Raw genomic sequence first — 26,199 nt, forward strand, 5'->3', positions numbered from 1 at the left:
CCATAATATAAGAAGCAAAGCCACAACTGGTGAAACATCTGTTGTTGCCACAAACGACTTAGAAATCCCAAACACTTCTTCACCTGCAGTCACTGATGCACTCCAGGAGAAAACGTCTATACATTATCTTATCTGCTTTAAATCTGGGAAGTACTGGAAAAACTGATAATCTAAGCTGAAGCACCAGCAGCAAATGGATGATATCCCATCTTGTCTTTGCAACAACACATTTTTCCAGCTATCTCAGAGTTTAGCTAAAACGCACAGAAGACAGAATTAGACCTGGATCCAGGAAAGAGTCAAGGCAAATACACCAAGAAGCAGAAAGTACAGAAATTTAGGTTTGAAGCCATACTTAGCACAGACATGCAGAGAGCGTTCCACCTCCTGTGCCAAGGCGAAACTGCTCCACTGAACAGCTTTTACTACAACTGCAGTTGCAGGCAAGATGCAGGGGGAAAAGGTGAGAGAATCGGGGGGCTAAAGCACTGACTTATTTTTGTAGAAACCTTTTCTTTATTGCTAACACTCACTTTCACCCTTTGTTTCTTTTTTTGTCATGATTAGATATCTAAACCAGCCAAGTTGCATAATTCACTCTGTCTGTGCAGTGTTAACAGATTTGTCTCCATCTCGTTAGACCCACATTTTAAACTGTTGCTTACAACAACACATATGCAGGAATGAAGCTGTAAGCTTGGACAAAACTCTTTAAAAGTAGCAGTATCCTATTTGAAAAAAAATTTTGTAAAAGGAGATTCATTTGAAACGCCCCTTACCACACAATTTCTCACTGAATGTAGTGCTCAGTATTTCTGTTCTGTTGTGTAAGCCCTTATGTGGCATTGTTCTTTGCCAGATGATCCTTTCTGCCCTCTGCAAGATTTGCCGGTCACGACAACTGCTTTCCACTGAAGCAATTAAAATATAAATGCTTTTAAATACATGAGACTGAACTATAGTGAGCTTAGACGAAACAGGTGGAATCCCAGCCCTGGGGAAGTTAATGGAAATTTTAACATTGATGTAAATGGAGCAAAAATGTCACTCAAATGAGGGCACTTTGGCAAAAACAACATAAAAAGGGAATTATTTATATGCATGTGCACACATACTAAGCACTCCTAAGCAGCAAAGCCAACAGAAAAGCTGGATGTCACTTCGTTTCTGCTATAGGAGACAAAAAGAGGAAAAAATCCAACTGCTACTTCTTCTACTGCATACTTAAGCAGCACTCACATTTTCAGTAGAGGGGCCAAAGTAACTAAAAAAAATACAGAAAGAGCACTTATCATTATAGTTTTGTGGTATTTGTTGCCTTAGGCATTTTCTCCATTGTTTGGCACTTTACAACATCTTAAAATAACCAATTGCTAGTAGATACAATGGTACAGCAACCAAAAAAATAGAAAAAAACCCCACATTCTTTATCTTTAATTCCAGTGTCACTGATAAACCCAATCTCAAAAAAAAAAAAAATTCACTTACAATGTTTAGTGTTAATTGGTCCTAGTATGTTTCACATTTTTAATAGTGGCATCTTAATTCAAAATATATACTTTTCAAAGTAAATAAACCAATGTCATGATGTATTGCTTATATTTACCTGTTGTAAACATGGCAAAAAGCTGTATCATACACTTTGTAAAGTATTCATTAGTATTCCACAAAAATACATTTCTCAGCATATACTACTCTTTAAAGTATTAGTTCAAAAACACAATTAAGTTGCTCAAACCTGAAATACTTCTAGATTTGTAGAATTCAGTAAAACATTAGTCCAGGCTTAGAGAACCAACGTCAAGATTAATAGCATTAAAATGTCCCTTATCTAGTAAAATGCATGCTTTCCATTTTCTTCCTCTGAATATATATATATACACATACCTATATATAACCATACTCTAAACAGCTTGCCACAAGTTCTGTTGTTTCATGAAACACAAAAGCATGCAAAAAAAAAAAAAAAAAAGTGGTCAAAGAGCTGATTAAAGAAGAGAAGAGCTGAAAGGTGATTTTCCACAAGAAGTCAAAGCACATCTTCTGGCTTTAGATTGAAGTATCCATATGTCTTTGAAAGTCATTATACATAATGAAAAGGTCAAAGCCAGGTTTTAGGCAGCTTTGCTGAGGCGTATAGGTTTTTGCCCAATATTTCTGTATGAATATGTTAAAATCCTACACACAGTCTGAAAGCATCTATAAATCAGTACAATATGCTAATTTAAAATTTAATAATGTGCATATTAGGAAAAGGAAGGTAAAGAGTTAAAAAGAGAAAAGTTTAAGATCCTACAAATAGAATAGGCTGTATAAGACTTGCAGGCTTAATGGGCAGCATTGTTTCAGCTCAGAAGGTTGAATACTCTGTGCCTGTTTTCTTTTAACTTCAGCAGATGAAGCATAGATTTTAAATTGTAACAAATATGTCTAAGCATTTTCAAGTCTCAGTATCAGCCAGTGTCTCCTACTGTTGTGTCCTTTCCATCCAGCTAACTTGCCCAAATAGTACTTAAAAATTGAATACTACTATGATAAATAACCCACTTTTAGGTCTAGTTATAAAGAGTTCCAAATTTTCAGAAAGTAACTTCTTTAAATTTGCATATGCCATACTAACTGATATATAATGACCATCAGTTTTATCAACATTGTACCTACAACTATATTAACACATCCAAGATTCTGGGTTCATGTAGAGCTATTTCTATTTCTATTTCAGCGCTCAATTTCAATACTGTCAAGCAACATAAAAATTAAATAATAAAATGACAAGTATTTTATTCATATTTATTGCTGAATAAATAGGCACAATAATCTAGAAAGTCATAATAAGTGCATATTTAATCTGTATCTCTGCATTCACATACTCTCATCTAGGAGTAATATTCTCAGGGTTTAACCATTATACTTTTAAGTAAGTAGTTTTGTAGATTTATGTAATCTTGATGTGTAAGCCTAGAGCTATCTAGTTACAGTCTCCAATGTAAAAGAACTCTGAATTCAATAGTATCTAAAAGGCTGCAACTAGAAGTAAGACTGAAGCACATGCAAAAAGAGAAAAAAAAGATCTGGCTGTCACATTCTCTCTTAACCAGCTTCCTGACCTATACATACTGCAAGTCCTATGTCACCCTGTGTGTATGTATTTTTGGGAGCTGAGGATTTCAGCACTAATAGAAAATGACAGTCCAAAGGGAGAACCTATCAGACTGTGTTTGCATGACTATTTGTATGTTTATGCATTCAAATTTTGCTGTTTACTGGGAATGCAAAATCCAGTGCTACCTCCTGGAAAGGCCACTATTCAAATAAATGGAAGGTTCTTAAAACAAATGTAGCGACGTAATGTATCGAGTAATGTTTGCCTCAATCTCTTAATTGTCTATTCTTGGCATGTCAAACCTGGTTTGCACACAATGGAGAAATGTAATTTTAGAGCAATGCCAAGTGATTTAGTATGAAATGACATTTTGATGAAGCCTGGAGTTGCTACGGACTCCTTTGGTTTCTTCCCTTTCCTGGTAAGTGAAATCCAGATCAATCTTGTTGGTAAACTGTGTACTTAATCTTGCCAATTAGCCATTGACTAATGGTGTTGGAACCAATTATTAATGCTGGAACCAGCTATGTTCAGACAGCTTACACTGGCAATCCTGCAATTATTTAGTGAGGCCATTCTTTCACGTGAAAAAAATTTCACCTCCTGACCTCCAGGATAAGCACATGATAGTGGGTTTTGGGCAAGGGAGGTAGGGTGAAAGGGAACAGAGAGAGAGAGAAGTGAATTAGAGAGGGATAGAAAGGAAGAAAGAAAAAGGGAGATCACAAGTTCTGGCTCCAGTGTTGACCCAGCTGATGCACCCAGACTTCGTGGAGATAGCTTTTTGTAGCACTTGTAGCCCTAGTAGCCTTAGAGCTAAGTTTCTTTCTTTCTAAGTAAATGAGTTTGCATGTGCAATGTGTTCTTCTAGACCTTTCTGGAAATGGGTCGGAGGGCTTCAGGGATCTTGGGTGGTTTTGATCCTCCCTTACAGTCCATGCCAGCTTGCTCACCTCATTCCAGTGCCAACGCTGTACTGCGTTGTATGTACCTCCAGAAGCCAAAACATTTTTCCCAGAAAAGCGCTGCCCCACCTCCATATGCCCCCCTGCTTCTCCAGCCACATCTTCTTCTTTCTCACAGTGTATTATTACCAAAAATCCCTGGCTGGCTCCACCACTATCAGTTCATGAGGCATACACATTAGGTCTTTATCTTCTGGGCTTCTACAAGGGAAAGACACTTTTCACAAAGAAACAACTTTTTTTTGTAACAAACTTGTGTTTGCCCAAATTTTTTTTAGTATGAATAATCATAGCTTGACATGCTTTCAAACCTATTCGTGAAGAAGTAATTCTGGTTCATGTGTTAAAATTAAAAGGTCAGATTTGTTAAAAAATAAAAACTCACAAACAGTTCTAGGACTGAGTTGCTCAAAGATTCATCAGCAGCATTGAGCTTGTCTCTCCTATTTCAGTATCGTTCCATTTCCCAGGACTTAGAATAGAGGTGACTTCTTTACGGAACTGTTAATAAGTTACAGATACTTCACTAGTCTTTAGGGAACTTTAAAATCGACTTCATCAGAGGATTTGACTCCTGGAGAATAAAATTAGAAAAAAAATAGGCTGAAACAGAATAAACTAAGCGTCTTGGCAGGAGTTAAAAAAAAAAAAAAACCAAACCCAAATCAAATGAACATAAAAACCCCCCTGTATACATAACCAAAACCAAGAGCTTGCATGAGGCACACATTTGTTCTTATGCGGGGTTTATCATTCCCACAGAATTATTTCTTGCAATCAGAACCTGGGTTTGACTGCCAAATTAGACTAGCCTAGTTCCAAATGACAAATCTGGCAAGCCTTCTTTAGAGTCCTCCCTAGTACTGAGCTTTACTGTGTAAATCAGTGGGGGTCTGAGTGTGTCTCATGGCTGCCTGTGGTACATCACAGCAAACCTCCGGAGAAGTGTTACGAGTGCACAGAGAAAGAAGCTGTCTACATCCAAGCACCCTTCTGCAATTACAGTAAGACAAAGTTGATTATCCATGTTCCTGTGGTGTGAAGACCACAGAGTTAATAAACCAAAAGTAATTTTATCACAAGTTTAAATCCAGCTTTAAGCATTATCAGTTATTTCCGGCCAAGGGAATTGTGGAAGTGAGTTATGCTCCTGTCTACACATGTAAGCAAACAGCAAATAGGGTGAAACCTAAATGCAAGTCATGTGTGACACCTGAGATGTCTAAACTAAAGGTGTAATTTCCATAGGGAAATACAGATTTGGGATTAGCTGTTCTTTACAAGTGTCTCTCTGCATTTTAGAATGACAGTGTTCCTAACTTCAACATGACACCTTAGTTTCTGAACTGAATCTGTGCATGCTTAAAGGTTTTATAGAATCTGTGGACTTTCAACCAGTTTAAATAAACTTTAGGACCAGCACGGCTTTTAGATATCTTTAGATAAGGTAGTCTTATATACTTAGAAATACTTATATTCTTTTTATGGCTAAAAATTAACTACAAAAATGACCTACACTACTACAACACATTTTTATAATCATGTAAATTGTTCACAAAGTAAATTGGACTGATACTAATAAACTGAGTCAAATTCTATGTACAGAGGACTTAAAGGAATATTCCACAAGCACTGCCTGCAGCAGACATGATTAAATAAGAATTTTCAGTTACATCTACATAAAGCCCTTCCATTTACATTCAGAGCAGGTCTCCTCAAGAGTTCCATTAACAGATACCTTGGCCTATAGCAAAGGTGTTCATATCCTTTTCAAATATAATATAATTGTATTACCTAAGAGAGGATAAAAATTTTAGTATTGTCAGTGGAGGACTTCCACTCCTGTGATTTTATCAGAGAATTAAAGATAAACATTACAATCTGTAAAAGAGCTTTTTCCACTTGTATTTTAGATGGCCTCAGGCAGTACTGACAGGTGGTCATAACTGCTCAGATCCTCACCTTACTATAATTTCTCTCGTGTCATATGTTAATTCAGAAGTTTTAAATACTTCTCAGTCTATGCCATTGCCATCATTTTGACTTCAGATATTGTCCCATTAAACTCCCCAATCCTCTGCCTTGCCTGCATGACGATAGCTTGCCTCTAGACTGGAGAGACAAGGCAAGGAAAACCATAGAAGGAGAAAGGGCAGAAGGCAGGATGACACTTAGCACATGGGAGGCTTTCACTGCTCACCTATGTAAATTAAGATATCTAACATATAAAACATCATATTAACTTAGTGATTTCCTACTATATCTTTGAATTATTTACCAGTATGAGAGTCAGGAGCTGAGGCAGTAACAGAGAAACAGAAGTGAAAATTAAGATAGTAGGGTAACCTTTGATATAGGGTAGCCAAATGGATCTGGGTAGGTTCCTTTTCATCTCTTTGTTAATGAAACACAGGCTAATCTTGATGCAATCAGATTCATTCAATCTCTTTCAGTACAGAATATTATACAAGGCAGTTCTTGTTTTATATGTTATCAATTTGAGAGTCCTGTAAGTTTTTCTGTTTATCAGTAAATGGAGACAACAGTGAAGCATCATTATATGGTTCATTCCAGATGTGTAAGTGGGCATGGACAAAAAAAACCCTATAAATCAGACTGAATTAAGGATTGGATCTCACTTTTCTGATGTAGCCAAGGAGTATGCTTTTGATGCCTAAGAAAGATTTAATCCATAATTAAGCCATAATTATGGGGAGCCAGTGTTTCCCCATTTCCTCCCATATTTCAGCTTCTTTTCTCTGAAGTTAAAACATGTATTAAAATGTCTTCATAACTTTGAGAGAGTTGAGAAGTGCTTTTGACAGTGATTTACATAAAACCTATCAGCATTAAGAACGCCACAATTCAGGAAAAAATGAAAATAAAAGAAATACCCTTTACTAGTAAAATAACACAAAGAGCAATCCCCCTGAAAATAGCTTCATCAAAATAATTTCTGCTTAAGTAACACTGAAAAAAAATGTCAGTATGGTTCACCTAAAAATTGAAACATTTTAAAATAGATTTAAAAAATCCTTATCTAGAAATAAATTTTTTGTCATTCCTTTTGTTACTGTTTTTCCTGAAATAAACTTTCTCCCACAGGACTGATCCCAGTTCCATTAATGACCTCGCCTTCTGCTGTCAGATTTGCTTATTCAGCACATGGTTGTTCTCTCCTGTGCTGCTTGCAGGATGCCACTGCTATATAGCTCCACTCTCGGATCTCACTGGAAAGAATGAGCAAAGGAGAACTAGAAAGTCAGTGCAAGGAAAACACCTCTGTTTTTCTGTTGAGCATGGGAAGTTTGGTCAGTTTTTTATATTAAGTGAAATTTTGAATTCACTAAGTCAGTGTATGCTTTGGCATAAACTCCATTTGGGCCAGAATGTCACACCTGCTTTCTACCACCTCCCCTTAGTTGCTGTTGCGGTGAGTTAGGAGTATGGGAGACCTCAGTCAGGCCAGGATTTCACTCTAAAGAGAACGTATGACCAATACTTCCTGTCACCCTCAGAGAGAGGACAATTAAGAAATAAATATACCAGAAGAGACTGCTTCCTTGGATTATGATATGCCTTTATCTGTTAAATAGCCTTATGGTAGCAGAAATCTTATTTCTATGTACAGACTTAGGCTATTCTCAACTCTTTCTGAATAACAAAGATGGATTGAGGAGCTTTTGTTTTATTTCATGTTTTTTTGCTACAAAGCACTGTGGTTTTGTGGTAGGTGGGTTTTTTGTTTGCTTGGTTTGAGTCTTTTTTCTGGAACCATTCCTGCTCATCAACATTAATTAGTAAGCAGAATGCTTGGATGGTGGAAGCTAACACAATGGCATAGTTACACAACCAATACCATATAAAGCAGTAACGCAGCTACACTACTGCTACTTAGCATTTCTTTCTGTTAAATCCCATCTTTTTTAAGCCATCCCACTGTGCGTGAAGCTATTGTTACCTCCCTTAAGAAGTTTCAACTTTCCAAAATGCTGTATGCAGTTCAGTAAGGTTAGCCCTGCAGTAATTGCTCCCTCAAGAAAAATCTTAAATTTGATTGCATTGTATCACCTTTTTCCTGGACAATTTAAATCACCTTACAAAAATGGACATACCATTATTTCCTACTCAATCATTTTCATGTCAACAGCAAGCTATTCACAAGGTTTTCTAGCCGAGGAAAGCAAAGTCTTGCACTCAATTTAATGATGTTTATCTAGCAGTAATGTGATAGTTTTGCAGCAAGCCAGCTGAGCAATCTCCAAATTTTAAGGGAATGTTCTAAGTACATGTGAGAACATTATTTTTCTGACAACTGGAAAACTGGAATGGGAAAAGTAGGATTGAAACAAATTTTGAAGTTGCTTAGCAATGCCTCATCTAACTTGTAACTGCTTATTTTTCAAAAACACTTGATTAGTCACTACTATCAAGTAGGAAAGTATGCTACTATCATTCAGAGCTGCTTTCTCTCATACAAAAATATGCACTGAGACCTTGCTTGCAGACCTGCTTTATGTATAAAAACAGTCCGATTCTAGTGGCAGTCATATGAATACTCTCAAAAACCTGTATAGATTTATCTAGAGAACCCCTGTTGTGATGGAGAAAACAGCTAGTAACAACAAAAATTAATGCTTTAGATTTCTTTGGAAATCTATCCTTTGGATGTCAGGTGTGTTTAAAGAAAGTGTTCATATTTTCAACACATTGGTGTAGTGTATTAATAGTTTGAATGATGCCAAAAGTCAGCACAACTAAAACCCAAATGGAATAAAATCTGTTACCATCTGCAATGGCTAGGACTTCAAAGATGATCAACATAGAACCACACATGAGCAAAGATGATGGTGAACATAATAACAGTCATAATACAAATACTTAAACATTGGGAAATGTTTTAAATCAACCTATAGAATGCTAGAAAATATCATACAATGAGTATGCTACTTAAAAGAGCACAAAAATACAAATGAACTGATTTATGAAAGACCAACAAGTGTTAAGTGGTGGTGTAGAAAACAGGGCAAAATATACATACCTGCTAGGTGACATTTACATTGTAACATTATAGGTAACATTATAGAGTTCACACAATGGAGACTATGCCCAAACATGGCAAAGTTGAACTGATACCTAACGTAACAAACAAACTGAAAGTAAACTGATTACACCAGGTAAAGGCAGGGAGAAATTTAAGCAACATCTGCAACAGAGTGACTTTACCAGTGTAACAGTACTGGTGTGATGTGCTACAAAAATAGTGATCCGCAGCAGGTAGTGAAGCAAGTCAGGGCTTAAAAGCCTGCAAGAAGGGAGGCTACATCTCTGCAGACATCCTGCTCCTCTGCTTGACTGTCCTCATGGTGAAGAGATTTCTCTTCATATCCTGTTGGAACCTCTCTCGTTTCCCCTTGTGCACAGCTGTCTTCCTCCCATCGTGTACTTTGGAGCCACTCAGCTTCATTTTTCCCAATGACCTTGCCCTGTGCTTAGGCTGCTATTAGGTGTCCTGAAGACTTTTCTGTGCTAATCAAACACAATTCCCATGCAAAAAATACCCTCCTGTAATAGCAAGTATGCTGACACAGAAAGCAAACTGTGTCTTCTTTGCAGACTGTATTTGCCCTACATCTTTTGTGCAGCCAACAGGGAAAAACTAGGAAAATGTTAGCTAAAAAATGATGGTCAAAAAATTTGGCTACCAACCCATCCAGGTACGTATTTTCAACTCTTCTTCATACCAGATTCCCATGAGGGTTTTTCTTCTTGGAGTGACCGAAAACATGCTCTGTGGGATATCTTGATGCCCTTTGCTTCTACAAAAAGTATCGCCTGTGCACCTGATCCTTTTGGGCACTGCCTCCTTCCTCTGGTTAAAACTTTGAAGACATTGTAGCAAACAGTTACCTTAAACAGAGCAAAATTTCTGGTGGACTTTTTTAATTTGGTGACTGTAAGAAAGCAAATAATAACCCAGTGAAAAAGCAGAAGAGGAAAGGTTTTTAATATCAAAGCCAGTATATACACAAAATAAATACAAGTACATAATCATTTAAGTGAATACCTGCTATGCATCATTTTACAAAAAATATGTACATTTCTAGTATTTTGCACTGAAAATTACTATCTGTATCACTTTTTTTTTGTGCCACAAAATGGGGACAGAATCTGGCAAATGAACTGAGCACTTCAATGACAAAGCAAAATAGTTGCTGGAATAAGGGAAGGAGAACAGTTGCCGAGGTCTGTCAGTACACAGAAGACAGACAGGATTGTACAAACTCCTATTAGTGTGTCTGTCATGCAACAAATAAGAGACCAACAGAGACTGGAAGGTGAAGGTGAAAAGATCAACAGGACCAGATTTATTACGATTTTCTATCTCTACTTGACATACCAAGTTCACAGAGGTCAGAGTGGAAATGCTGTGGTTTCACATATTGGAAAGAATGCTTTAGATAAGTCAGTCATACAATAATAGAAGATAATTATTTATTGAATATATATAGTGAAGAAATAGCAGAGAAATAGCAAAGTTTAAGCAAGCTCTAGTTGTGCATATCTACAGAAATGGAAATTTTTGTGATGGCGCTGAATCATAGGCTTGAATGCTTTGGAAAGCAATGGTGCCATCAATAGTGACAGAGCTTGACAAAAAAAGTAAGATTTGGAACAAGCCACTTCAGCTTTGAAAAATTGGATTTAAAGTTGATATATACTTAACTTCAAAAAGATAAATCATTCATATATTACACACCAACTCCTGAAGTACTTGCTATGCTAAAACTTCTACGGAAACGCGAAATTTCTCCCAGTAATGCGCACAAGATTTGGCTCTCCTGAGATCTCTGGCAAACCTCCTGCATGGAAACGACTCTGCATGGAGAACTGCACCGCGGGAGCCCTCTGGTGGAGGAGAGGGGAAAATGCCCCGAATCGCCAAGCGCCAAGCAAGGCTTCTGCCACTTACACGGGATTCTTACACCTAAAACCGCAGCGGCTTGTAATTGTTAATTAATTAAAACTTATCTGTTTGAATCACCGATTACAAAATTGTGAGTTTCGATATCACTCTTCCTCTATTAATACAGGCTGTTTTCCTTCCCTCCTCCACCGATTATTCAACTGCAAGCCAAAGAAGAAAGCAGTGTGCCTGCAGGCAGAAACGAAAGAGGAAGAGTACCTTAAACTAATTCCTTGTCAAAACCATAGAAGAGAAAGTACTACTGTAACAAGTATCCATCTCTGCTGTTTCTGTTACTGGGTACAGGGAACATTAAGTCCTAGTAGTAGCTTGAAGCCCTAGCATTACTTTGGGTCTTGTAGAACAAACATTATACAAGCGAGAACTTTCAATAGTGAGTCAAGACTCTGAGATTGCTCCTCACTATGCACATACACATGCCTGGCTCTGCACAGTTTGTTTAGAATCACAGAATGGTTTGGGTGTGAAGGGACCTTAAAGGTCATCTAGCTCCAATCCCCCTGCCATGGACAGGGACACCTTGCACTAGACCAAGTTGCTCCAAGCCCCATCCAACCTGGTCTTGACCACTGCCAGCATTATGGCATCCACAACTTCTCCACGAAACCCGTTCCAGTGCCAGAATCAGTTCTTTTGACTCTACATATTTAGAAAGTTTTTATCTTGGGTTACAGGCATATACAGAGCAGTGTTTGTTTGTATCCATATTCACTGACAACTAACTAATAAATGATCCATGTCATTACAGACCATACATTTTAGATAGGACAGAAATGGCAGAATGTAGAATAATTTGCACTTCTGTGAAATCAAAACTACAGAGGTAACTACTGCTATGCCACTACCAATCAAAAAGGCCTTAATGACAAAACTTCACAGTCAGCAGCCATAATCTCATGCCATTCTTACTCTCTGGGACACTGCTTTGTACTACTGCCCTACTATTCAATTCCTAGTGCAATTGCTGGGAATAATGATTTCCTTTGCGGTCTCCAAAATGTTAACTTCTATCTTATAGTTGCTGTGACAGTGGCATTAATCACTGACATGTTCAGGTAGGAAGTCACTCTTGGGAGCTTTCTTGTCCAACCTTATGCTCAAAGCAGGGTCCCAATGAATCCAGACCAGCTTGCTCAAGGTTTCATCAGTCCAATTTTGTAAACCTTCAAGAACAGATGCTGCAAATCCTATCTGGGCTATTTACTCCATCGGTTAATTATCCTTACACTTTTTCCCCCCCATAAATCCAATAAGATCCTCCTATTTTAATGTATGTCTACTGTCTCTTCTCCTACTGTGCCCCACTGACTCCATTGTCTGGACAGCCTCTCTGCCAACCTGCTGTTGGGGCCCCACAGCATCTCTTCTGTGGGCCGAACAAGCCCAGCTCCCTCTCCTCTCCACACAAAACAAGTCCTACACACTCAGACACCCTGATGACCCTCCCCTGAACGCACTCCAGTTTATCAGTCTGTTTCTTGAAGTGAGAAAATTAGATTCATCAACTCTCTCTTTACACATGGAATCATTAAGCCTACCTTTTTCCCTGTTTTGAAATAGCAGGCAACTCTTTGTGCTCCTGGGTATGAGCTTAAGGCCTATTTTGAGAGATGAAGCTCACCTGTTTGTACTGTTCATTTTATAATTTAAAAATAACATCTATGTGCTAGACAGCCCTAAATGCTCAGGATTCTTTATGCAGTCCATATGCTAGGTTTAAATAATGTAGATGGCTTTGAATCAGTCTTCTGAGCCAGAAGAAATTCACCTTTATCATGAAGATTATCCTCTAACACCATCAAATCAACAAAACTCAGCCTTTGTTGATGTCCTAGAACAGGCATACTGAGCTGAACTAACTGAGAGATAGTAAGTTAAATGACTGAAAGACTGTATAGCTTCCTATATTGACCTTTTAGTGCCAACAGCAAACCCTTTGGAAAACAGGGAAAGCTTCCCTTGCAAACCCTCTCCGTTCAGGCACTCCTCTGCTTAGGGGCCTTCTGAGCTGGAGGCTGTGTCTCTGTACGAGTGCTTAATACTGCTTGACCGAGCTCTCATCCACGAATTTCTCTATTAATTCTTAACATATGCATACTTGGTATTCAAATCATCCTATGGTAAGAGTATCTTTTTGTTTAAATTTTAGGAAGCACTCTCTTTTTAAGTCTGCTGCTTTTGATTTATTTTGTGCCCTTTTTTTTTTTATATGAGCATGGCTAATTGTTCTCTATTCTCTGTTCCTTGTGCCAGCCAAGAACTTTAAAATTCTATCACTTCTCCTTGAGAAGCATCTTTTCCAAGATGGTGATTCCAAATTACTTACTTTTTTTCTGTGCACAAGAAGGTATTCCTCACTTTGTTCACACTTATTGTCCCCTAAACTATCAATAATTTTTTGACATGGACATCAAAGCAGCTCACTGTGCATGGAGTGTAATGACAACTACACTATGCCCTTCCAAGTAGTATCAATACTTAGCTAAACTTAATGGCAGCTTTTCCATTAAATTCAGGGGGTCAGAATTTAATCTATTGTTTTGCTTACTTTCCATCTTATTTCCTTGGTGCATCCTGGGAAGATCTCCAAACATCTTCCTTCCAAGTTTATGCCTTGGTTGCAGTTTTCCCATGTACAAAAGCCTAGCAGTACCTTAAATAATTTCAGACAAACATGCAGAAAACTGTATTTTAGATGTTCTAATATGATGAAGCAGTCAGTTCATTGTTTGACCAGTGCTATGATAAAAACACTGCGGAATTCTCTTTTTTCCTCTGAAAACATCAGGCTGAAAGTTTCATGGGAAAACAACACTCACTCATTTTTGTTGTGGGAATGTTCACACACTTCTGTTGTGGAAGTTCACATTACTTTAGTTCTTAACAGTTCGTAAAGAACTGTAATTTACATACAGAAAAACTTTTAATCACTGAGTTAAAAAAAAAAAAGAAATTGAGAGCCTTGAAGGCTCTAATTGTTTTTACAGCCCTTCTTAACGAAAATAACCTACACTCTCTGTTGTCCTGGAGAAATGAATCACCTCTTCTGCCCTCAGACTCCTTTTTTAAAATTCTGGTTTTGTTCAAGTAAACAAATCAAGGAACCAAGAATAAAAAAGAACCTCCATACCATCCTTACCTCCTTACCAACCTTACCAAGCAGTTGGTAGTAATTAATGAAAAGAAAAACCACTCTAAATTCTTCCATAGATGAATTCTAAATTTCTGACTCAACTTATTTTTATTTGCATATTGTGACCTTTAGAAAGATGACCTCTGTTCCAAAATAAATAAAAACTTTTAAAAAACCCCTTTTACCCTACTTCCATACTACCACAACAAGAAAATACACACACATCTTAGTGCACAGATTAGCAATTCCTCTTCACCTTGTGACAGTTCTGTGCTTTCATAAAGAGTTTATTGGTCCCAAACTGCCAGGTTTTTTTTTGCTTGTTAGAAAGTCAGTGTTCTAGGGACTGGGCTTTGCCATTTTAAGTACTTAAATAATTACATATATTGAGAATATAAATTGATTTATATAAATTATTTAATGGAATTTATTATAAAATTCTTGTTGAGTAGGACACGCTAAATGGACACAAAAAGTGAACTGATGGCACAGGGAGCCTGTCTTTAGCCCTCAAAAATGATTATTCAGTTTTTGACTTGGACTACCCAAAAAACTATGTGCCAGTGCTGATGTGTATGCTGGGGAGAACACCACTGTACCCTTACCTGCTTCATGTATTTTTTCCCTAAATTCCACTGAATATTGAGAAAACCTTATTCCCAATCCAATGGGACCATCTATTTTCCTCAGCATGACATCATTACTTCTTTTGAAAACTGTTTTCTTCCCTACTCTTATCCAAAATAGGAAATGAGCTGATTTAAACCAATCAAACTGAAATTTTCATAAGGTTCATAAAACCTGGTCCCTACTTTTAATGTTAATGTTAAGTCACTGATACATCAGTAAAAACTACAGATATTGAAAAAAAATTTAAAGGGAAAATGAAGTTTCTCTTAGTGAAAAAGGATAGACTGCACTAAATCCAAGCACCCTGGAAACATGGGCATGACTGAGAATCTTGAAACAAGGTAACATTTTAGGATAAGAAAACAATACAGGTGGCATCATGTTGTCCTTTCCATATTAAAGTAGTGATAAATTACATCCAAGTAAAGTTTGTGGGTACATCAGAAAATCTAACTCATAGAGTGAAAATTAACTATTAATAGTGTTTATGAAGAAACCCAAAGCTGGGCTACTGGTTAAATAAGACTAAGTAAGCACTGAAGTACAGTGATGGAAGGGAGATGCATGTATTGACATAATACAGCATGACACACCAATCTCAGAAATCTAGCTTGGTCTGCAGTAGTGGTAAGTGAGCTACAGCATCAAATCAAACAAAAGACATTTCAAGAAGTTATAGTCAATTTTATTCACAGAAGCTGAAGGACTTAAAATAAAGTTCTTATTATTCCCAATGGTTAATTGAGTGTACTTGGAGAGTACTAGATCCAATGTGTTCTGTGCCATAGGGTTTACAGGTTTTACTGGATTCAGCCACATAACACAAAGAATAATTACACCTTCAAGTAAAAGACCATGACATGTTTTGTCAAATATTGCTAAACCCAGTTTCACTATCTTCTCTTCTAACATCTTCTAACATGAGAAAAAAAATACAAGTAGAGTCAATACAGGAATTTTAAAATACGGCATTGCCATTAGCCCGCGTGATTTCAGCCGCCTTGAAACTTGGGGGATTATCAAGCGGTGACACGAGCAGCTCAGTCAAGTGAGAAGGAGCACCTGCTCCCTGTTGGTATGTACACTATCTAGTTCAAGTATGATTCTAATCCCTTGTACTGGTCAAAATGAAGATGGTGTCTTGTTTCATATACTTTAATTTCTATAATACCAATCATCTTCTTTCTCTGTCTTTTTACCACATGAAAACTTTAGGAAAAGTAAATTCCACAAGTTATTAAGTAGCATCTAAGACATTTTCTATAGTTTGGATTTATTTCCTATATACATAAGAATTACTATAAGGGTTCTTTTTAGACAAAGATTTTATTTTGTAAACAATGTAATTAAAGTTTATTTTAAAATAATGCATTTTCTTTATAACACAAAAGTTTTGTAATCTTTTTTTTTTGGCACTGTGCAACTGTCTTGTGTGGGAAAAGAGAATGGTATTTCGGGAAGTCCATTGATATAATTATTTATTTTTTCACACTATGGCTGCTACCACCACAATGCCTATCAGGTTTTGTTGAGGAATACAGTAACAGCATTCTCTTCAGACTTACTCATTCTATTTTCATTTGCACATTATTCAATGACTCACAAAAATCCTCCCCATTTTTTCTGTACAATAAAAAATTTTTAAAGAGACAGTTAATTATTAGCTTGCAGTTATCAACCCCAGCTAAAAACATGCCCAAAAAACCTTTACAGGTATCACTTTTTGTACTCCTCTCACCCTTGACCCCATACATGATGCCCTACACAAGTACTTCTATCTACTACCGCTCTTCAGTGCATTCACTGATCTTGCTGCACAAGGGCATCTTGATGAAAAGCTTTTATTAGCAAGAGTAAAGAAGCGTGAAAGAGCACAAGACAAATTTCTGTGTCTAGGCACAAAAAGAGGCACACGGCTACTGGAGTGTAGGAGAGAACAGCACAACAGGGACAACTACTGAGATCTTCCTATGAGCCATGCTAGCTTAATGTGGCTCTTGGAAACACAGAACTGGTGTACAGAGCCAACACTAGCACGGCTGATCACGAGGATCCCAAGCACTCAATGTGGCACCACACTATCTTTCAGCTTGTAGGTGATCAATAACTTTGGTATTAATGGTGCCACTTCACTGGCTGGCTCAAACCACAACCATCTACCTTCTCTCAAGCACTAAATCTGTGCAGGAAAAAGCACATTTATTCTTCTTACCTCCTCTTCTATTTGTATGGAGTGGAAATGTTTCTTCTGTGACCAGTTGCCTCATCTCTTATTTCTTGACCCATGGTCTCACACCGATTAGTCTTACTGACCCACTGCCTTATGTAGTTTGTTCCATGCTTGTTCATTTTTACCCCATAACATGGGAATTGAGTAAAATGCAGGTAGACTTGGAACACTACATCCAGCCATCCAAGAAGCTGTCTACAGTGACTGAGAAACACAAACATGGCCCTGATGTGCCAAGAAACATCTAACCAATGTATCCTCAAGGGCAGCGCTGTCAATAGACATTGTGAGTACTCAGAAATCTGACCTCCAATTTATCCATGAGCACCCTCTTACAGAAAGAGCCGTGTGAATACAGGCATGAAAAATGTTAGTCTTAGGTTCCTCAGGAATAGTAACAGGGGATGAAATTTCCTCTTCCTCACAAGGGTCAACACATCAATTGAATACCATTTTTAAGACTTATGTTTATCGGACTTTTGCTGGCACAAGGTGTAGACAAAGGTCATTATTTGAACATTTAAAAAAATACTAGCTTTGCTATTAAACTCTTTTTTACATTTTTGTGTGTAATTGACATCCACAGTGTCCCACCCAATGGTAAAATTGATCCTCTAAATTTTGTTTGTAGATAATTCCTCAGATAAAGATTTGCTAATTTTATTAAAATAAGGGATAAAATGATTTGAATTTAAAAACTCTGAATTTTAGGGAATAAGAAAAAACATTCAGAATGCTAGTGCTGACATGGCATTGAAGAAAACAAACACATTCAGATACCATAGTGGAAACACAAGAAAAACTTCCACTTTGCCTGCAATGTACATAAAAGCATTACTTCCATTCCAACAAAAACAGAAGTTCTTCCTTTAAACTATGAACTACAGTAATGATTTTACACACAGGGTCATGATATTTTTTACTGAAACCTTGAAAATGTTGCCCATTACCCAATTAAAACTAGGTTATCAACCGTATTTACCAGAAAGGAATAGATCTGACAGAATGATGGGAATTTCTTCAATATTACCATTTACTGCAAAAATATAGGAAGGTTTTAGCAAAAGACTCAAAGATTGGATTTTTCTCTTAGTGGAAACTATATCATTTTGCGGGGTTGATTTTTTTTTCTTTTCAGTCTTTGTTAAACTATATGTACTCAGCTGTTTAGAATGAAAAAGATTTTTTGATCATGCACTGAAGTACTTATGGCTTATTTACTATACCAAGTTAAATATTTATGTTACCATTTGAGTCAAAACAAAAAGAACTGTGGTAGCATAGAGCTATAGCATTTATTTTTTTAAATTTTAACAGCAGTCTCAATTCTTAAACAGTTACAGGTCTCTGATGTTTGGTATATCAATATTTTATTGACAAAGGTGTGCTGTACAAAGCATAAAAACTTTATATACTCCAAGGGCAAATTACTTCCCTTACCTCTTGGGAATAGTTTATTTTTAATGTAGTTCTTCAGGAGTTTTAATTCTTCATGGGTTCTTAGGCAATTTTGAATTACAACATACATATTTAATAGTAATGACATCCAGGGAAATATTTTCTGTGGTGGGGATAATACACACACATTAACAGTAAAACATACAAAGAAAAACCCTAAACCTCCAACAACTAAGAGGGCATACACAATCTGCTTACTGACCTGTAACTAGTTATAGCTATACAGTATCTGCTGCTTTTCTTACCAGACTACAAGCTCACCTGGATTGTCATGAACTATCCACTTGGCTCATGAACTGCACAGCCACTGCCTGCTGCTCCTGCCCTCACACCAAACAAGACACAGCACAACCATGTGGCCCTCCAGAATGAGCCTCCCAAAAAACACTTCTCCACCAGCAGACCCTTTCTTGCAGTGCTACAAGCTCACCTAAAAACTGCACCCACGACCAACCATCCAAGCACCTTGTGAATATTCACTTCATTTTGCTTCCACCTGCACTGTTCCCTCAGTAACTTAATATATGGCACAGGTATTTGCCCCTACAATCAACATTTCCCTCCACGAGTCAACAGAGCCCCTGCAGGTACTTACCTGCAAGGTTTACAAGCTCTCCAGAACCTTCCTCAGCTCCATTATCACTTGTTTCATAAACACTGCCACATGTCAGTGCCTTCCACACTGCCCTGACAACAAATTGAGAAATACAGCATGTGTTCACTGCTCTGAGGCAAAGCTTCCAATTCTCCTGCCCTCCCAAACACAGGTCCCTTCTTGCAAAGCTACAAGCCCATCTAACTCCTGCCGCCCCAACCACCCCATGCATAGCTTGTGAGTGCTGTCACAACACTGTCACAGTAAATTCAATCCCAGCAAACTTATCAGCCACTTTGTAACAAAGCTATTCCATCAGGCACACCACCAAGTTTTCCTGAGAGAACTAGTCCCTCTGAGCACACACCTCAGATGCCCTGGATATAGTTCACAAACACCACCACACGCTGTTGTCCCATATAAATGGTCCCTCATACAAATTAAGTCTTGGCAGGGGCAAAAGCCAGTCTGGGGTAAAGCTCTCACAGCCCCTTCATTAACAGATCTCTCAAGGCTATGAGCCCACAAGAAGTCCTTCCACTCACCTTACCTCACACTTGGTTCACGAACACTGTTGACACCAGGACATCCCATCACCCCCACTGGCCTCACAGCACCTGGAAGTTCATCCCTCCCAGGCTGAGCTCCCCCTGCCCAAATCAGTCTCTTCTCACAAGGCTACAAACAAAAGAGTCTGAATTTCAACCTCCTCTTACTTGGCTCATGAGTACATTTGTTCTTACAGAAAATGGGAACATAGAAAATGTATCTATTGTTTCAGGACATGAATGTGGCCACCGGCCCGCTGACGGGTCTCTGAGCCCCTCGTACCAAGGATGAGGAGCCAGCAAGGCTCATAAACATTTTCATCCCTGAGCTGCCTGTGCACCCAGCAGACACCCGGCACAGCAGCCCATGCTTCGGACAGGGCCCCAGGCTACCCCTGGGCACTCCTCCAGGCAGACCCCTTTGCACCCAACCTTACGGCCTTAAACTGAGACAGGGAAGATTCAGATTAGATATCGGGAAAATTTTCACTGTTCGAGTGGTCAGGCATTAGAATAGTCGCCCAGGGAGGTGGTGGAATCACCATCTCTGGAGGTGCACAAGAGGTGTCTGGATCTGGTGCTGGGTGATGCAGTTTAGTGGTTTAGGGGTTACAGTGGCAGTGTCAGGTGGGTGGTCAGAATGGACGATTTTAAAAGGTCTCTCCCAACCTTGATGATTCCATGATTGTACGCATGCAGCACTTACAACCAAATAGAGACAAAGACGCGGCAGCACCTCGCAGATGAGGGTCCCCCACTCCCCGTGCCACCAAATACACACTCTAAGGAACACGAGCTCCCCAGCTCCTCCCAAGCCCACACCCCTCCCGGCCCAAGGCTGCCCTCACACCGGGCACGGCGTCCCGAAGCGAGGCTTCCCACCAGATCGCGGTCCTGCCCGAGGTTTCGCACCATCACGGTTAAGGTGAGCCCGGGGCAGGGGCACGGCGGTGCGGGGCTCCCGCACACCCTCCGCGCACATCCCCGCGGGAGCGGCCCCGACCCGCCGACACCGCCCGCGGCTGCAGGCCACGCAGGGAGACGGTTTGGGCACTTTTACAGTAAGAAGCAACAACAAAAGGATTGAAAGTGACTGATACCTCTTAGCGCACCATTTACCTTTCCTCAAACCCCCTTTCTCCCCTCCCGCTGTCCCTTAGGCCAGAGTCCCCGCAGACCGAGCGCTGCCCTGTCTCTGCTTCCCGGCCCCGGGAGGGAAGGACAGGCAAACCCTTCTCGGGAGCAAGAGGTGAGCGAAGCCCCCTTCCTGCCCCCCGGCGGCTGCGCTCTGCCACGGGACGGGGCCGCGGGACTGCCGGCTCTCGCCACTTCTGCCCCTCGGAGAAGTGCCTGTCCCCGTCACCGGCGAAGGCGGCGGCAGAGTCCGCGGGCCGGGGAGCGCAGGCGGGCCGGGGAGCGCAGGCGGGCCGGCAGCTGCGGCGGGGCGGCCGTGTGACGTCACCCGGCGCCGGGGCGGTTGCCGCGGTGACGCCATTCCCGCCCCGCTTTAAGCGCCGCCTCGGCGGGGCGGCCGCGCTCCCGCTGACGGAAGCGAAGATGGCCGCGGCAGCGTCTGACCTGCTGACGGGATGGTGCCTCTTCGGCCTGGCGCTGCTGGTGAGAGGCGGCTCTCCCGCCCTGTGGCGGCCCCCTCACGCATCCCTTCCCTTTTCTTCCCCCTCCCCTTCCCTGGGCCGGCTGCTACTCCTTCCTCGGCCGCTCGCTGTTGCAATGCTGGGCGTCCCGCCCGATCTCCTCGCCCGTGCCCCTGAGCCTGTCCCGGCCGCGAGCGCTTCCCTACGGCTGCCGCGGGTGCCTCGGCGGTGGTGCCGCAGGGCAGAGCAGAGCCCGGAGCTGGCAGCGGGGGCTGCCTTGCCCTCCTGCCCGGCCAGCCGCGCTGCTTGTTTGTATTTTCGCATGTTCTGTGTGTGAGCGCAGGGGTAGTTGCTCAAGCTGCTCTTAAGGAAAGGAGTGACTTGTGTGTGGGCAGTATAACGCTAGAGCTGCGTGTTCAGGTAGAAGGTGTGTTGATGCTGTGCCAGTCATCTGTACGGGTCTAACATCAGTACCTACTTGCTGACATTGTTATTATACAACTCATAAGTATTTTTCCCTGTGTATTTCAGGTAATTTTAATTTTTTGCTGGGTTTATGTGCGCAAGTATCAGAGTCGGCGGGAAAGTGAAGTGGTTTCTACCATAACAGCAATTTTTGCGTTGGCCGTTGCTCTTATCACATCAGCGCTCCTGCCAGTGGACATATTTTTGGTTTCATACATGAAAAACCAAAATGGTACATTTAAGGTATGGACTTCTAAAAGTGTAAATTGCCTCTTCAAAATGAGCACTTGTGTTGCAAGGGGATGCTCTTGGGTTGTTGAAGTGTTTGAAGCCAGTACTAATGCCTGTTTTAGTGACTTGAGTTTTCTCAAAGCTGGGTACTAGTACTGTGCATAAAACACTCATGTCTCGTATTTGAACTGGATTTCAGTTTTCACTTCTATTCTTTCTCAGATATTCTGCTCATTTCCAAATGCTTTTTCCTTCTGTGGCACATAAGAGTGAATGTACTGTCCTGAAGATATAAACAAATGTATAAACTGTTCCTTTTTAGCACATTTTAATAGGGCATTGTAGAATAAAACGTGTAGTACTTTTAGTGAAAAATAGACTGTATTGCTAATTTGTAATTTAGGATTATTTTAATTGTCTTTTTTGTCAGCAAAAAATTTGGTATTGAAACATTTGAAGATTTACTGTGCTACTCTACCTATAATGTAAAGCCTGAATTAATAAGCACACTTTTGAAAGAGGGAAAGCTGCAGAAACCCTTGGGGGAGGGAAGTACAGTAGTATCTCTCCTTGGCTGATAAAGCCTTAACTGAACTACTATATTTATAAACTGTAGGGGGTTGCTGTGCAAAATGAATTCCTAATGACTGAGTACTTGCTCATTGATTAGAGTCATCTGCTCTAATCGTTTCTGTAAGAGATCTTCCCAATTCTTCAAATATTGTCTTAATTTTCAAGAAGAGCTCTTGAAGGTATTGACCTGGTGTCTTTGTGAGGACACTGTGAGTAACGAGAGATCAAACTGGAGCATGTAGCTAACTTGAATAACAACATACTTTGGTTTGGAGCCTAACTGGCTCTATAGTAAAAGTTATGATCCTGAAACAAATGCTAGTATGAGAGAAAGATAGATGCCTGCATACTAGACTGTATTCCCTTCCAGCCCTACTTCCAAAGGAAGACATAGGTCTTGCCAGATCAATGTAATGCTTCAAAACTAGCTTGCAGCTAATGCAGTGCTTTTTGGCTGGTGCTTATATAAATGCAAGCTGTGAGAAGACTTTAGAATTGACCTGTGATGTGTTTTTTGTTATCTTTATTGCTCTGGCATAATACAGAGTAAATTAAGCCATTCTTCTGAAAAATTTGTGTTTTCAGACCTTTCTTGTTTGGAATTAAAGTAGATATAGAAGATGGAAGAGGCCTTTCATTTGTCAGGGTTCTAGCAATTTAATGAAAATAATATTTAATATTTAATGAGACTGGGCCTGACTATCTAGAGAAATAACCATGGTGCAACTAGATCCAGCTGAAAAATGCACATCTAAGCAGAATTTCCTGTTGCAAAGGACACATGTTTTGCTAATGTATGCTTTCCCTGATTTGAAACAAACCTGTGAGAACAGCACATCAGAAGTGATCATGCAGTCACTACAATTTTTTAATTAAGGAAATACAACTACTAGAAGGAAAATTACTAATAGTACTGTTTTTCGTGGGCTAGAATTCCTTGTTAGTGGACACATGCTGTGATATGGTGAGGTGGGTAGATTTTATTTAAAAACTGTACTGAGAGCAAACTTTCATGCTTGTGGTACAGACTTTTTCTGTAAAGTACCTTTTTGCCTATGCTTCTGAGGCTTATTTGTCCTGCTTAGTTCCTAATGTATGCATATACTTCTCATGGCTTGTTGAAATAAAGTTGCTCTATACTGCCTTGCAGAAGCATTCCTCTGTATCTTTTAAGTTTCAGCTGAATTGAGTTTCTAGCTTTGCAGCAATAACATGAGATGTATTGACATTAATGCATTTGATCCAAACAGGTGTTGAAATTATGGTATAGAAGTTTTAATGTGGCCTTCAAAGTTGAGTGAATCTGAAATATGTCAGAACCTATAGGTAAACACAGCTTTACTGAATTGGTAATTTCAGTTTAGGAGTAATGTTGAGGTAGGAGGCTGACAACATCTTAAAATGAGGTGCGTGGTGGCCTCTACAGGGCTGGGAGTGGGACTCAGTGATCCTGATGGGTCCCTTCCAATTCAGCATTTTCTATGATTCTTAGGTCTTCATGAATTGTTCAGGCTTTTAAACTATCCTTGGTAACATGTGCTTTTTTTCCTGCTACCGCTTCACAAGTAGGATAGACTGAATTGTATTTAGAATATTTCTTGGAGATTACCGGTCTTTCTCTGGACCACTCTTTCAAACCCAACACTTCCTATAACTGATGCTGGGGTCTCAGGGACTATGACTCTGGCAAGAAATCTTCATTGCTTTGGATGGGCAGAGTGAGTTAAGTCTTTAGTCTTCTCAGTGACTTTTTGAGGCAGATCCAGGTAGCAGATGTGGATAATATTCTCTGTAGATAAATTAGTAGTTCATCAAAAAACCTTCCAACTGGATGATTTCAGAGCTGATGCCAAAAGAGTAGTGGCAGTTACCCAGATTCTAAGTAAAAATTTTTTCTTCTATCTGTACTCTTTTCCTCTACCTCCCAGCTGTAATTCTTGGTATCAATGTTAAGAGTGATGAGAAACAAGGGTGCTCAACTTAAGAGAGGTACTATATGTGAACTTTTAGTTCATTTTTAATGTCAACTTGTAGATATACCTGGGGGTTTACAAGATGAATAAGCTTGTAGCAAACTTAGGGAGAATTGTGTTATACTAACAGCAGAATTGGAATTGAAGGCTTTGATGGTTCAAAGTTCTCACTGTGAATTGTGTCTGTGTTTGGTGACAAGGGAATGTGTACAAGGATTGGCTGAACTGTAATACCCAAGCAGAGTATCTTTCTCTGAAGGCTGCGAAAATGCTGCTTTCTGGAGGAATTGACTTTAAAGGATTGTGTAGCCCTTTTCCATCGTGTTCTGAAGTGCTTTCCTTGACAGGGGCTGTATGCTGTGTGCCTTGGTCAGCGTTTGTTAACATGACATTTTGTCCATTTCAACAGGACTGTTAAGATGCTGTTTGTACATCTTTCAATTACTACAAGTTATTCTTTATGGTAAACAAATGGCTTGTAGCATTTGGTACATAATGGTGTATTTCATTGTATTTTGTGACTTATCAAATACTATCTTAAAGTTTTTATACTGAGTGAATTGAGCAGGTTTGGTATTGGCAAGTTTTGCACAGTAGTTACACAGTAGAATTCACTGTAGCACCTTTTCTGGAGGGTGGGATTGCTTTGATTCATAGTATTGTTAAGTAGGAAAGGAGCCTTACAGTTTTAATACTAATAAAAACTTGAGTATTACCTTGTAAGTGAGGTCCTGATAGTGTTCACCAGCACCACTTTTGGCTCAAAGGTTTTGGCTGTTAGCACTGTCAGTGCTTTAGTTTGTTTCAAAGGACTTAAAATACATCTAGTTGCATCTCATCTGTTTGATGCAAAAACTTGTTGGACTTACAACAAGCACATAGGAACAGAAGACCTCACCATAGCTTAAAAATGTAATATTGCTGCTGGAACCCACGACCTCTAGGTCTGACCTACAAGTGTCATAAATATTTAAAGCATAGCTGATGCTGTCTTGCAGCAGGAAGGCTGCTAGAAACAAGGATGCTCACATCATTGTTCTGTCTTTTTTTCTACTGTTGTTTTAGTGGAAGGCTAAAACAACAGTAGATGAAGAGAAGGTGATGAAACCTTTTCTCTTTGAAGTGTATGGATTCTTGCTACTATATGAACTTAAAAGCCAGTGGCATTTCTTTCAGTCTGGTTAAGACTAAATGTGTCACAAGCTTTGGGTTTCTACATGAGCTGTTAAAAGCCAGTTGTCTTAATGATTCAAGGAGTAGCATCTGCTTAATGGGAGATACTTTTTGCAGACTGTTCTATTAAGGAGGGTGAGAGGGAACAACTCATTATGTAGATGCTCAGAATACAAAACCACTAGAAATACCCAGGGTTTTTATTTTAGAAAGGTGTTAACTGAGAAGTCGTTTTTGACTGAGACCATGCCTCCTTCCTGAGTACTAACTACTACTTATGAAGTAATAATATTTGGCCAAAACATTGATGGTGGGCAGGTAGGGCTGAGATGTGCATGTATTTGGATGCTACTTTCCATCTGGCAGTCAAAATCCTGGCACTGTCCCATTTTGGCGGTCACGGGCTGGAAGATGTAGGATCTGGATATGAAATTTCTTTGTATCTAACCATGCTATGACTTGGTGTCCAGTCTTTCATACTAAATCTTCCTTTCATTGCCTAAGCTTTGGGAGAGGCTAATCAGAGGAATGAATGCTTC

General features: G+C 39.6%; 1 protein-coding gene across 1 annotated transcript in view; it reads left to right on the forward strand.

The window, feature by feature from the left end:
* Nucleotides 1-21,188: 21,188 nt before the first annotated feature.
* Nucleotides 21,189-26,199, forward strand: part of LMBRD1 (LMBR1 domain containing 1) — a 73,531-nt gene continuing 68,520 nt past the window's right edge. The window contains exons 1-2 of the mRNA XM_082300188.1: nucleotides 21,189-21,267; nucleotides 21,777-21,953. Of these exons, the coding sequence (XP_082156314.1) occupies nucleotides 21,208-21,267; nucleotides 21,777-21,953 (237 nt within the window). The 5' untranslated portion in view covers nucleotides 21,189-21,207. The remainder of the gene's footprint in view (nucleotides 21,268-21,776; nucleotides 21,954-26,199) is intronic.

This window comes from Coloeus monedula (genome assembly GCF_965178545.1).
Source record: "Coloeus monedula genome assembly, chromosome: 2".
Lineage (NCBI taxonomy): Eukaryota > Metazoa > Chordata > Aves > Passeriformes > Corvidae > Coloeus > Coloeus monedula.